The sequence below is a fragment of the Antrostomus carolinensis genome, unplaced genomic scaffold (genome assembly GCF_000700745.2).
Source record: "Antrostomus carolinensis isolate BGI_N321 unplaced genomic scaffold, ASM70074v2 scaffold21286, whole genome shotgun sequence".
In the NCBI taxonomy this organism is placed as follows: Eukaryota; Metazoa; Chordata; class Aves; order Caprimulgiformes; family Caprimulgidae; genus Antrostomus; species Antrostomus carolinensis.
In genome coordinates, this window is record NW_010320031.1 from 24,094 (window position 1) to 37,918 (window position 13,825).

Sequence of the window (13,825 nt, forward strand, 5' to 3'; positions counted from 1 at the left end):
GTTCACCCCACTTTGCCTTTTCTCATATTCTTCACTTGTTTTATAAGCAGTTACAATTTTTATTGAGGTGACCTGTGTTGAATAGTAATGTAAAGCTGAGCTGAATAATGCAAGTGAAATATATTTAGGTAGCACTGTGTGGAAATAGGTAAACTGTTTCAGAAGGATCCTAGTTACTGACAGCAGAGAGAGGCTAGACCCCATTTCCTTTTCTTCTAAACTCCCATTCATACATGGTTTTAAGGAAAGAAAAATGCCTTTTATTTTTAGAAGTCATATTTACGTAGAATTCATTACAGCTGATACTGCAGCATTAAGACTTAAAATTCCAGCCTGCTACCAGAGTGCTGCTGGTCTGACATGCTACAGTGGAGATTTTATTATTAGGTTGAAATACTCCTCTAGTAAAGGAGAGAGTGGAAATTGGTTTATTTCCAACAGGAATTAGGTTAGTGTTCATATGCTAAACATTCCACTGGTAGCAGCTCTTCCCAGAACAAATGTTCATCATTGATGGCAGCAGGTATGCCTAAGGAGAATTAGGAATATACATAATCCCTTTTTTTCTCTGCTCTCCTGCTCCCTCCTCCCCCTGATTTGGGTTGTGTTGTATGTCATCACTTTTTATAACAACCTGCAATCATCAGTTTTGTCTGTGATCACCACAACTTCCAGAAGCTGAGCAGAGCCAAAGTGGATGGGGAACATTCGATGAAACGCTGAAGTCTTCAGAGAGAGATGGCAGCATCTTGGCAGGAGGCTGGAGAGGACTCTGATCCCTCAGCTATGGCATTGTGTTGGAAGGAACTGTTACTGCCTGGGATTTACTTCCTTCATTAGTGAGGAAGAGGCTTGCTCCCTTCCTTATCTATACCTTAATTACTTAGGAAAGGAGCTGATCCTGTAGAAAACATTGTTTAATTGCAAGACTTGGAACTTACTTTTTTGTTGTCCCTCGTGGAGTGGCACTGTGTGTGCCTGCCCACTCTTGCACACTCTGTGTGACAGACGATGTTTTTACAAGTGAGGAGAGATCTCACTGACTTCCTTTTTCCTAGCTTAGTGTTCAAAATGCCCATGTTAATGAGTGACCACAAAATGAACTTCCAAGTCTGAATCTCTTGTTAAGATCCTTGTATTTCAATTTGTTTCTCTTCTGGGTTGTACTTGTGTCTAGATCACATTTTATGGCTTTTTAGAGAACTTCACCTGATGGGGTAGATTTCTCCTCGTGTCCTAAAGCAGTTCTGGGCACATACTGGGGTTTTTCTCTCCCAGGTATTTGATAATGCCATAAACAAGTAATTACTAATCCAGTGAACTATTAAAAGTCGATAATGGTGAAGAATAGAGAGAAGACTGGCTTTCTGACAAGCTGGTTTACCTTAATTAAACTGGTGAGTGATTAATATGGACAGCTGATCTTGTGGCTTTAATTAGATGCATTTAGAGTTTTGTGTGAATAAGAGATGTCTCGAACCATCCCACAGGTTAATGGCAATACAATACTCTTATCACAGGCATGTATCTTTCAAATGACTAGGTAGATGGTTAATAACACGTTTTAAAGCTTGATTTGAAATTTCTCTTAATGGGTTATTAGAAAAATATGTAAGTCAATGCCTATTTTGTACAAAACTGAATTTTAATAAAATGTTTTTTAAGAAGAGTCTACCCAGTAATTTCATCCTGCAGTTCAAGTTTTTACGTTATAAATAGATTGCAGAAAATTAATTTTTTAAAAAGTGTTTCAAAGGGATTTAAAAATAATATTTGAACTGTAGTCTAGATTTTCTCTGGTGTTGCTAGAAATCCAAATGGTGTTACGCTGCGACTTGCTTGGAAGAGTCAAAGAAATAACTTGCTTCTACATCCAGAATGCAGTGTAAAATCTGTGCTGAATGAATCCTGGACTAGAAGCAACCTTTCCATCATTTATTCTGTTTTGAATAATTGTGTGGTGTATAAATATGGAAAAGAAGGAAAAAAGAATCGGATTTACCATGTCTCTCCAAAGACTAAAGGAAAAAAATACTAGAATTTAGAAAATATTAGAAAGTATTGAAATTTTGTTGATAGAACACAGCTTTGTCAGCTTTCTGTTCAGGAGTGACTTTGCATTTTCACCATGAAAGAGGAAAAGCATTTGGTATTTGCAGTCTTCCATCTTTACGTGGAGTTGACAAGTCGTGCTTAGCTTCTCTCTTTTTGTTTCCTACAGCGATTTTGTTAAAAAATAACTACTTTTCAAACTGTTAAAAGATAACTTAACAATAACACATTTTTTTCACCGTGACATGTCATGTTGCAGCTCTGTGAGGCAGGCTGGAGGTAATTTGCCTGAGCTTTTGAAAGGATTCTGTGTTGAAAGATAGCGGAGTGCTGCTAGTAGACCTTCACACCACGGTAATTGTTTGTTTACTGTCTCTAGCAACAAGTACACCTTTAGCTATAAAAGTCCACACAAGTAATTTGCAAATATTTTAGATCTCCTGACTAATAAACTGGGTATTTTTTTAGCACAAGGGGTGACAGTGTTCTAGGAAAGGTGAGCAGCTGCTGGTAAACCCAAAGTCTGGGTTTCTCAGATTTTTCTCCTTGTTTCAGAATCAACAGTCCAATCTTTTTCTGTTTCTATTGCTTCCAGCAAATGACTAAAAGATGGTAGAAGCAGTGTGAGGTTCTGCTTTTCCATTGTTCTGCACAATTGTTTTAAAATGAACATTTTTGGCCCCTTGTTTGATGTTATTATGGGCACGGGGAGCCCAATAGGACTGTTGTGACTTCCCCATCCAGCAGCCAGCTCAAGGGCTGGGCTGAGGTCTCACCTCTTCGGGTACCTGACTCAGTGAATTCAAAGGCAGCGGTGCCACTTGCAAGACAGAGTGAGTGGCTTTGATGCACTGTAGCAGAAATGACCTGTGCCTTTACTGGCTTTTCTGAAGATTTTCATAACATCAGAGAAAAAATGATTCTTTTGTTCTGATTATATTCCTTTGTAAACTAGACTTTCCTGCGGTATAATATAGATCAACTTTTGCCAGGTATTAATTTGAGTTGGTCTGTGAGGGCTAAGAAGAGTGAGCCTTTTGTCACGAGGCTTATTTCAGCTATACTTAGCTCTTTGTCTCAATTGGAAGTTCTTAGGGGTCTGCAAATCAAAAAGGTCAGCAACTGTAGTATTAGAAACACTGATAGATAGTGCATGAAAATGAGACCTAACCTCTAAAATGAAAATTGACCTCTGAAATGAGAAATGAATCTCTATTACCCTTGAACAACACCCTGATGGCGTTTTTAAATCCCTCTAATTTTGTACAGTGTACTTTGTATGCATCTCTTTAACTGCAGAGAGGGAGTCCTTTTAAGGTGAATTCTTTAGAAAACACACATCATTGACCTGAGTGTAAATTTTAACAACGGCCTTGGTGTCAGCAAAGGTGGGTGGATGCCACCCGCTTTGGAAACTCTGGCCTTCGGGCGTGTTCTGTGGTAACACTGCCTTGCTCTTTGTTAGCGGTTGCAGATTTTGCTCAGGACACAGGAGGGAGAGTTCCCATCTGCTACCAGCTCTCCATGAGCATGGCCTGTGGGCCTCGGCATGACCTCTGCACGCTTTTCTTTACTGGGTGGCTGGCAGACCTTGGTTTTGACTAGGGCATCCGGTTGGGCTGGTTTGCGCAGCAAAGCTTTGTTGGGTTCAGAAAGACTTGTATGCAGAAGCACTTGTGGTAAGCATCACTGCTTTGTTCCAGTGACAAATAAAACTGATGTGAGCAACTTTCTTCTGCTTCCTATTGCTTGTTGTCCACTTTGCATGTAGTTCATCCTCCTGGTTCCAGCTTTTGGTAGGGGCAGTTGGAGTTGGTAGTGGAGCTGCAGACTGCTGGACGTGGTTGCACTTCATTGCGGGTAGGCAGTTGTGTTCCTTTATGTGGGAGGCTGAGCTTAGGTTTTTGAAGTTCAGGGATGATGTGAAGAGGTGAAGGAGGGAAAGCAAAAAAGGATATGTTTCAAATCAAAGCCTTTTGATGCTGAAATTGCCTAACTCAAACTCTGTCTTCACACATCAGGGCTTAATGCTGATAGTGATTTACTTACACTTCCTAGTTAATAATTAGACATTGGGAGACACCATATATCACTCCTAATGGAATACATGGGGTCTGATGAGAGTTTTCTGTTTTGACTAATAAATTTTAACCAGAATAGCCAAGCTTAATGAAATATTACAGCTTCGGAAGTGTTTTCAGTCTTGTGCTGAGAAAACAGTGTTGCTTTATTCAGTAAATGAATTTATCATTCATTCTGTATCCTGAGCCCTAGCTGGCTCTGGAGCATGGGCTGAATGCAAGACTCTGAACTAGAAAGTGGAAAAACTAATCAAATCCTTAAAGACCAAAGGCAGCGAGGCAGGTCTAGACTGACTTTTTCAGTGGTAGCCTCTGGCTACATCCACTTTTATTTTAGTAACCATTGTTAGCATGATTTATAACTTTAGCTTTAAGACGTACAACTATTTAGATGTAATAAGATGCTTTGCAGCTTTTATTTCTATTTCCTAATTTCCCTCTTCTCCCTGCTGCTTTTTTACTTCCCTCTCATCTTTGTCTCCCTCTCCTCTCCCCAGCAGTGTCCCCAATCCTGCACTGAAAGAACATTTCACTGCCAGCCCCAAGGTCAACAAAACCATCTCTGCCTCAACTGATGGCTGGTGGACTGGTAGCCTAGTTAGTGCATTGGAGAGGAGCGTGCACAGGGCTGAGTCTCCCACTGCTGCAAGGAGCTTTTCCACACTAATTCTGGTGAGAGGATCCTCTGTACACAGAGGAGAGGCTGTGCCCCGCAGCAAATAATGGGATCCCTGCTGTCACCCTGCTAAGTGGCACACAGTTCAACTCCTTGTCCTTCACAGCCGTCACGGGAAACGCTGCCTTGCCAAAGTGATCCTGTGCAACTAGATCCTGCCTGCTCCCCAGGTGCAGCAGTAGGAACCTGCCCCCAGAATTCATCCCTTCCAACCAGTGTGGTTACATACTTGTAAGACCTTGGTGGCACTCCATAGTCTACCAGTCTGTGGATTTGGTGGGCCACCAAGAAGAGCAGGTCCTGCTGAAAACCTCTTGCTGCTTAGTTCTGTAAGAGCACAGGACATCTGTGCTTTACTGTCTTCTTGTGCCTTAGCCTGTGCCCTTACTGCTCAGCAGTTTTTTCTGCATCTCATGCCAAGGGAGCAAGATAAGAGGAGACAGTAAACACACCTTATTGCCAGTACAGGAGGAAACCACTAAAACCTCGCTGCACCATTTCTGCTGCTGTTCAAACCCTCCCTCCCACCTTGCTTTTGACAGAATATTGACTAGGAACCAAGATCCCATTTCTGCTTAGCCTTAAGGGCAGCTGTTTACAGAGTGGCGGTGTTACATAGGTTTACTGTGTCGTATGTCTGTGTAACACTGGATTTGGATCTTGTATTTAGCTGCCAGAAGTGACTGTGATGAAGTAGGAGAGATAAACTGATAGATTGTGTGCCAGAAAGATGTTGGGAATCAATCAGATAAACAGGGCAGAGAAGTAGCTTGCTGTTTTCTAGTGATAATAAACCAGTGGTCTCTCTTCTTGGAATTTTTAAGTGTAATTGCTGCAGTAATAATCTCCAAAAATAAGCAAATAGGGAAAAAGTCATGGCAGATTTTTAATTATGCTTTAATCGCTCTTTTTTTTTTTTTTTTGTAATATGCTGTGTGTCTTGAAGGAGAGGAAAGATGTGGACAGGTATAAATATTATCTCTGTTGCTTGAGTGTCTCTTATTTGAAAATAAAAAAGGGTCATAAAATGATACCCATCTACTTCTATGGCATTTTTCTTTTGTGGGGTGCACGCCTCACTCCAGTGTTGTACTTGAGATCCGAAACTGTGGGAGTTGGTGAGTTTCTCACATAACCATGAGCCTGGGACGGCTCTTGGCGTCAGCTCTGCCTGGTGGGGCAGCGTCAGTGCCTGGGGAGCTGTCTGAGGGCAGGCTGCTCTGAGCACGGTGGTGGCCAAGAGCTAAACTGTGCTCAGAAATGCTGTCGCTCAGAAATGATGTATTTCCACATCCCCAGCTGCAGGAGGGATGTGGAGATTCCTCCTTGTCCTCTTGCCTTGTCTCTGCATGTTGCTGTGGGCCAGGTGAAGGTGATAGCCAGGACCACGGCTGCTCCCCAGGCCCTGGTTTCCATGGTGGTTACTGTACCTCAATTGGCCATTGCAGTTGAGCTTTCCTACTTGAGCAAAAGTATAGGGTGGAGGAAAAGCATCTTTCATCCTTTCTTTAGCATCTCTGTGGGATTGCCTGGACTCTGGTTTCCAGGTGGGTCTGTTTCAGGTGCTTTCTGAGCTGAGGCAGTAACTTCACTGGTCAGTGAAATGTTGACATCTGGAAAGCAGTCTGTGCCCCTCAATTTTGGAGGCTTTATTTCTGTTCTTTGTGGTAATATGTTGGCTAATACCCAAGGCACAGCACGTACAATTTACAGTGAGTGGTGATAAACATATAGCACTGGTCAAGTATCCAAAAAGGCTGTTCACAATATTCTTTGGCTGCAGGAAGCAAAAAGGACAAAACTCAACCCTCAGGACATGAAAAGAAATAGAAAAGCCTGCGTGAACATTCCTTCTCTAGCTATAAAAATTACTTTGCTGTACTGTTCCTCAGAGCGAGCATTACTGTCCAGCGATGCTTGACTTCTGTTTCATGAAGTGTTTCAGTTCCCCCCTGCCTTCCCCACTTGAAGTGTGGGGTGAGACCTGTGGGGCAGAGGTCTTACTGCAGATCTGCATGTGTTCCATCTTTTGCCCATAGGAGTTGTGTACGCAACATTTTGTAAATGTTCAGGCCTTTTTTATCCTTCCAAAGCCCAAGGAACAGTACTGGCCTCTGAAATATAAGCTGAGTGCTTCCTTCTGCCCCTCTGGGTGAGAAACAACCATCTCATGTCAGGCTCAGCTGCTCGCAACCCCACAAGCTTGTAACCTGTTTGCCCTCTATGAATCATACACTTGCTCTGGGGTCCTGGGACCAGCAGTTGCCAAATGGGTGGCCCATCTGATTCTCTTCCATTGAAGGACATAATGCTACATGTCACCTAAATAAACCATGATGCATTGAAGGGAAGACTATACTGCTCCTAGATCCATCTGAAATCATAAACAGAAACTCTTTGTAGTGGCCTTCAGTGTTGTGCTCCAGTCACATATTCTATGAGGACCTTTTTGGAAGAGGGGGATGATCTAAAGTTACTTAAACTTCTAGCATAAGGCTTTGCTTCCTTCCTTGAACCTTTTCCGAGCCATCAGCTTCTTCCCTGGGAGAACCTGTGCAGAGGAAATGTCTTGGTTCTTGGCTTGGGGTTTTCTAGGAAGTTCCAAGAAATAAGGCATACAGGTTCCCTTGGGAGCTTGGCAGCTGATTTTGTAAGTCTGAGAAACCTGTGAGCCTGTTTGCATTAACATGTCTTTACTCTGCTTCTAAATGGCATTGTTGTCTTTCTTCCAGCTCCTTCGAGAATATATAGAACGCAAAACCACTTCGTTGGACCCCAATGACCAGGTAGCAATGGGCAGGTAAGTAAGAAGTCTGTAACATCACTAGCTTCACCCCAGCACAGCATCCCAGCCCAGAAGTGCAAAACTACTCGTGGGCTTCCAGTCCAGTTCATTGTACAGGGCGAAATTCTGAATGACTCTGGCAAAAGCATCTGGGTGTAAGAAATTGCATAACAAATTGTGAATTATTAGTCAGGGAAGCCATCCTCTAACATCCTCCTCAGTTACAGATCTCACTGGCTGACTCCGAGTCTGCCAGCCTTTGAGCTGTGCCCTGGTTTTCCTGCCATCCCCTGAAGATACTTCCCAGTTGTAAAAGGCTTGTTCCAGACTTCGGATATTTCTAACTCTCAGTGGTTCATGCAGCACAAAGGAAATTCACAGAGGGGTATTTTAACCGACCTGGAGAGGGGGAGCAGACAAAGTGACTGCCCACTGCTGAAATTTGGCCTTTTCTCATTATTAGCCCTGATTTGTCAGTGTTTTAGAGAAGCAAACCTGTTGTGAGATGAGTAAAACCAATTCCTGGGTATGTTCTCTCCCTGCTGTAAGAATAGATACTGTACAATTAAAACAATTCCAGGGAATGTTTCCTGCATGCAGAAGGAAAATGTAAATCCATTCAGGGAAGCTCTTATTTCTCTGTTTAATTCTACTGTTACAATATAAAGAATCTTCCAAATACCACTTAATGAACAGTGGACATTTAAATAGCCATGGGCTATGATTTAGAACAGTGTAAAAGCAGAGGAAGGGCTGAAAATGCTGGAGTAGGGCTCTCCACTGAAAAAGTGCTATGGGGGCATCTGTATGGGAAGGGGGAGAAAATGCATCAGGAAATTTTGTGATGGTGAAACAACTTTTATCCTTGTAAAATGCTACCCAAATTTTAGTGCAATGTGTCAAATTTATTTTGTGTATGTCTGGAGTATTATGGAAAGCTATTCACTATAATTTAACATGATATAGACAAAATTACATTTAAGTGGTGATTACATTGTACATTTATCTGACTTTACAATAAAATAGATTACAGTAATTAAGATTATATTAAGATTGCAGTAATTGGATTTTGCTAGATTTTTTTCCCTGATGTCAAGTTTTCATTGTATAAATCAGGTAAGATGACGCTCATTTTCATAAAAAAATATTTATAACTAGTAGAATTTTTCCCCTGCTGCATACTTCTGTGACTTGATGAAGTTCTGTTTGAGGAGTTGAGCCCTCCCTTCTAAATAATACAGCCAGGGATCAGACAGCACTTTCTGAAAGTGTTTATTGCTTTTCTTTCTTCTGTAGTTTGTATAGTAATAGTTGGAGCATTATATAGGGCTTCTCACTGGATTTGCCAGATTTAAGTCAGAAATGATGGGGAGATATAATACTTGCTTATAATTTTCAATAAACTTTGAAAAACTGAGGGAGGAAATAAATCCAGAGCATCTACTGCATGATGGTAATTCTGTTCCTGAAGTTAGCATAACCTCACTTAAAGAATCAGTTTGGGATGTGCAGAACATCTATTCTGTTATCAGCTTTCTATAAGCAAAATAGAAGTCATTCTAGTAATCATGGCTGAACAAAAAAACATCAACTTTAAAGACTTTTTTTTTACAAATTTTAGCATTTATATTTTGTAAAGGTTTTATTTTTAATTCTAAAGATTCTTTAAAAAAATCAGTAATCAAGAAAGAATAAAAAAATGGAGCCAAGCTTGTGGCCTCCCTGGGTTTCCCTGCAGGTAGAATGTTCTCATTGAACAGCGATTGTCTCACTGGGATCAGCAGGTCTGGTCTGAGTGTCCAGTTGTGGCTGCAGTCAGGAGAAACACTTGCTGTTCAAATGCCATGTTCATGGAGCATTTGAGGGCATTTGAGGTTTCGTACTTGTTTTCCTGAGGTTCTGATCTCTTTCACTTGTGTAAATGCAATGGGAAGAAGGGCTGGGAAGGGACTCAGACCCCTAATGCTCATTCACCAAATGATTCCTAAAATGGTGTACCCATCGTTTTGTGTTCCCCAGGCAATGGCTGGCCATCCAGAAGTTACGAAGCAAAATAAAGAAGAAAGTGGATAGAAAAGCCAGTAAAGGAAGGAGAATCCGGTGGGTGACAGCTTCTGCAAGCAAACAGAAGTTCTTATTTTGCCAAATAAAGTCTGACTGCGCTGGGTTGGCTCTGAGGTGCATTGGTAGGCTTATTCATGCCTTTTAGGGCAAGATGTCTTGTTCTGGGACATCCATTGGGGCATCTTAATGTTCTTTGAGCCTAGAATAATGGCTTGGTTGGATGCAGCCTGTGAGCATTGCCCAGATCAGTCTTGGCAAGTGTTCATTGGTCTCAGAAAACACTGGAGAGAGATGTTCAAACACCCCTAAGCAATTTGGGGACATTATTTTCAGTGAAAGCCAATAAACACCTCTTGTGCAATATATATTTAGCTGACTTGAATGTGGACAGCAGCTCTAGGAGAAGGTGTGTAGAAATGCCTCAGTGAGGTAGATGTCTACTTCCCATTGACTGTCAATTGGAATTTGGTGTCTAATCTGTTTCTGTAAGTCCCATTGCAGCTTTCTTTAACTTCAAAGCATTTCACATCCTGACTCCTGGATCACTAGATTGGGTTGATCACTAATTTGAGTTGATCTCTCCCATTGTGTTTCCAGTGGAAGAATCTTCATGCTGGAGGGTGGAAAGGGAAGCAGTCTGGAGAGGATAGGGAGGTTTTTTTTTTGCCTTTGCAGAGCAGATATATTAGTCTCCCTGAGTTTAGCATGACTGCATGATTTGTAGTGGAGGAGGTGTTTGTGGCAGGGAGGCATGCTGAAAAGCTGCGCCGCTTCCTGAAAAATCCGCAACATTAACCATCCTTTTGTGAGTAAACTATAAATCCTGAGTTTAGATGGCATCTGATAGAAAGTCAGTGGAGTCAGTCTGGGTCAGGCCTGGCATAGCAATTTTTAAGATAGATGTCATAAGATAATTTATTAAAAGAGAGAAGAGCTACTTTGTTGGCCTGAAAAGCCTATAATTATTGACTATCAATATTCTTTTCTGTCAGCATCACACATAATTGGATATATTCATGATTCAGTCAAAACTACTGACAACATCACACAACTGAGTCAGACTCGTAAACCTCCAGGAATAATGGGGAAGTCTCTCATTGTGTGCAATCTGTGCGCTTCAGCATTCCTGAGAGATCAGCTATCTCGCCAAGTCAATTGCCTCTTAGATCTTAGGTGCCTTTTTTTTTTTTTTTCTTCTTTAAATAAAAGTTGCACTGACCCTGCAGGGAAAATATCAATAAAAGAAAAAAGTGTCATTGTCTGTGTTTAGGATTAACGTGCAGTTAAGCTCCAACATCTTTTCAGAATAGTCCAGTAGAGCCTTTTAAATAGTTGGTTCTTCCACTGAGAGACTCGGTGTCACGCCAAGCAGATCACTTACCCCCCGTTCTTTTTCTTTCTCTAAAATCAGGGCAGCAGTGTTTAGATTTGTTTTCCTGAAGGCCTTTGAGATCCTGGAAAGGAAAGTATCAAATACTAAGTTTCATCTGTCTCCATAATTCTTCCTTTTTAGCAGTCTTTTACAAACCTTCAATATTATAACATGTTTGGGTGAAATGTGCTAGTTTATTCTAGGGTCTGAGGATCTTCAAGTGTGTTTGAAAACCGTTGATCTTGTGCTTGACAGAAGGGCTTGTCCCCTTCATAGACAGGGAAACTGAGGCACTAACAGGGGAAGTGAGCTCATCCAAAAACTCCACAGTCAAGCTGAAGAAACCTGGTGCCTAGAACTTTGCTGTCGCTCGCTGGGACATGCCTTTTCTTGAGGTAGATACGGAGGGGTGATGTGTGCACACCTCTGTTTTTCTTGTCAGTGATTTCTGATCCTGTGCTGCTGCAACATGGGATGTCTTTCTGTGAATGAAATTAAATATTTCATATCTGCTAAAATGGGATTTTTAAAGTCCTGATTTTAAAAATGTGACAGTAATTAGTTCTGGACAAACAACTTGTGTCAGATAATTTATCTGAATTACTAAGTCCCCTTGCTGCTATGCAGGCTATCCCTGTATAAGCTTGGACCTGTATGAATCTTTCAGTTGTTCATGTCTCATAAGCAAACTGTTTCATAGTCCAGCCCACTGACCTGTTGTTTCTTGCAGTACTAGCCCTGCACTGTGTCTGTTCCCTGACTCCATCATTACAGCCTTAGACCAGGGCACTTGCTTCCATTTATGAGTGACAAAGACTTGATTGTGCAGAGAAGCCCTTGTGTAAGGGTGAGCGTGTGCTGTGCCTGAAGAGCCATTCTGAAATAGTCTTGTGAGCTAAAAATCCCCTCAAGGGAATGTTCCTGCATAAGCAAACAAAAGGGAGTGCAGAGGTGACAGAGTGGAAAGGTGATTCTGGGCAAATGCTTGTGAATCCTTTTGCCTGCTATTTGTCAAGCTCTAAAAATAGCAGCAGCTTGGATAAAGCATTTCAGACTTGGGTAGGCAGCATGGTCGTGTACACCAAAAGCCATTGGTTTGGAATCCCCTGCCCTTAGACACTAGGGTTTAAAGCCACCTTTTCAGTCAGAGTTTTTCAGTATTGTTAAATTTTGTATGCCAGGTCCTTGAATATAAGTCATAAAAAGCTACTGCAAGTTCCTAGCCCAGTGTGGAACGCAGATCCTGCATCTGGAGGTGCACTACAGCTTGCAGAAATATTTTGGTGGATCAGAAGCTGAGACAGATGCAGCACTGTATCATCTTGGCCATGCCCCATCTCTTCTTTGTGCAGATCTCTTTCCTGTCTCTTTCTTTGCTTATTTTCACATGCTCCATTGGTAAGCTATTCAGAATAAGACTTTCCAACTTTGGGTATGGCTAGAGGAGTGGGATTTTGTATCCTTTAGGGCCTTAGATACCACCGAGCAGAGAAAGAGTGGTAGCAGATGGATGCTTGAGAAGGTCTGATGCTCTGATGCTTCTGCTGCCTGCAGTGGGCTCTTTGGGCACAATTTCCAGAAGGTGATTAAGATGCCAGCTGAACGGGAGGCTGCAAACGAGTTCTTGTTTCTCTGTCTGACTTTTCAGGGTTGTCTGTCTGGGAGTCTGATTAGGTGCTCACACACAATTAATGGATGCTGTATGTCGTCTTTCTAGCGGTGATAAAAAAGGATTTGCTTGCTATTCAGTTCATTGTATCATCTGATTATTCTTCTGTCCGTGTTATAAGAAAGGAGGAGGAGGGAAGGGAGGGGGAATTGCCAGCTACAACTAGTGACTCATTAGATAGCAGCCACCAGGAAAGCAAGTGCTTTGCATTTCAGGGGCTGGTGTGTTTCTATTCAAGCAGCAACATTTCCTTTTCATTAGTAGTTACTAATGTGCTGCCTGCTTATTTCCTGCACTATTCAGGTATCATGTCCATAGCAAGCTGGTGAGCTTCATGGCACCTATTGACCACTGTACAATGAATGATGATGCCAGGTGAGTAATAGATTAATTACGTTTCTCAAATGGCTTCATGACAGCATGATATTGACCTGTTCTTCAGTCTGTCGCCCCCTCCATTTCTTCTTATCAGTTAACCATTTGTCACTGGCATCATAGCCTGGGTGTCTTGGTCACATCTGTCCAGGCAGTCTGGCTGAGCTTTCCCTCTGTAATTACTGTGACACCAACCAAGAAATTTTCATAAATCTCAGTACCTACATTTTGATTCCTGCTTTAAAACTCCTCTGGTTTTGAAATCTTCTGGTTTTATGGAATTCTTTTGGAAATAGACAAGTAAGTTATCCGGTGTCTTCAGGTATAATTGAAACTTAAGAAAAATTCCTCTTTTAACAGAAATGGCAACTGTTGTAAATTCTGTTTAGTGTGCATTTTCTTAGATCAGTTAATAACTGGAATAATTCAGTCAAGATTCACTCAAGACCTAAATGTTGCTTGTGTTTATGTCTATTTAAAGAGTGAAGAATTTTAATGTGCTAATTAGTAAAGAAAATATCAATGAAATTTTGCGCATAGTTTTTCTACATATACACCCATATTTCTTAAGTATTACAGTTCTAAACTAAATCTCTAAATGCTCATCTTTTTATGAGTAGGAGGTGGAACATTTTTTCCAGTGAATGGATGTAGAAGGCTTGAGAAACATCTTTCCCCTGGGTCGCAGAACATCTTTGTGCTTTTTGAGAGAGAGATGTCATTTGTCTGTTTGCAAAATGGAAACCAAATT

General features: G+C 41.5%; 1 protein-coding gene across 1 annotated transcript in view; it reads left to right on the plus strand.

Moving 5' to 3' along the window:
* AATF (apoptosis antagonizing transcription factor) overlaps positions 1 to 13,074 on the plus strand; it is a gene marked incomplete at both ends in the record, with an annotated part of 34,947 nt that extends 21,873 nt beyond the window's left edge. The window contains 3 exons of the mRNA XM_029085322.1: positions 7,542 to 7,609; positions 9,614 to 9,694; positions 13,003 to 13,074. Coding sequence (XP_028941155.1) covers positions 7,542 to 7,609; positions 9,614 to 9,694; positions 13,003 to 13,074 — 221 coding nt within the window. The remainder of the gene's footprint in view (positions 1 to 7,541; positions 7,610 to 9,613; positions 9,695 to 13,002) is intronic.
* Positions 13,075 to 13,825: the final 751 nt, after the last annotated feature.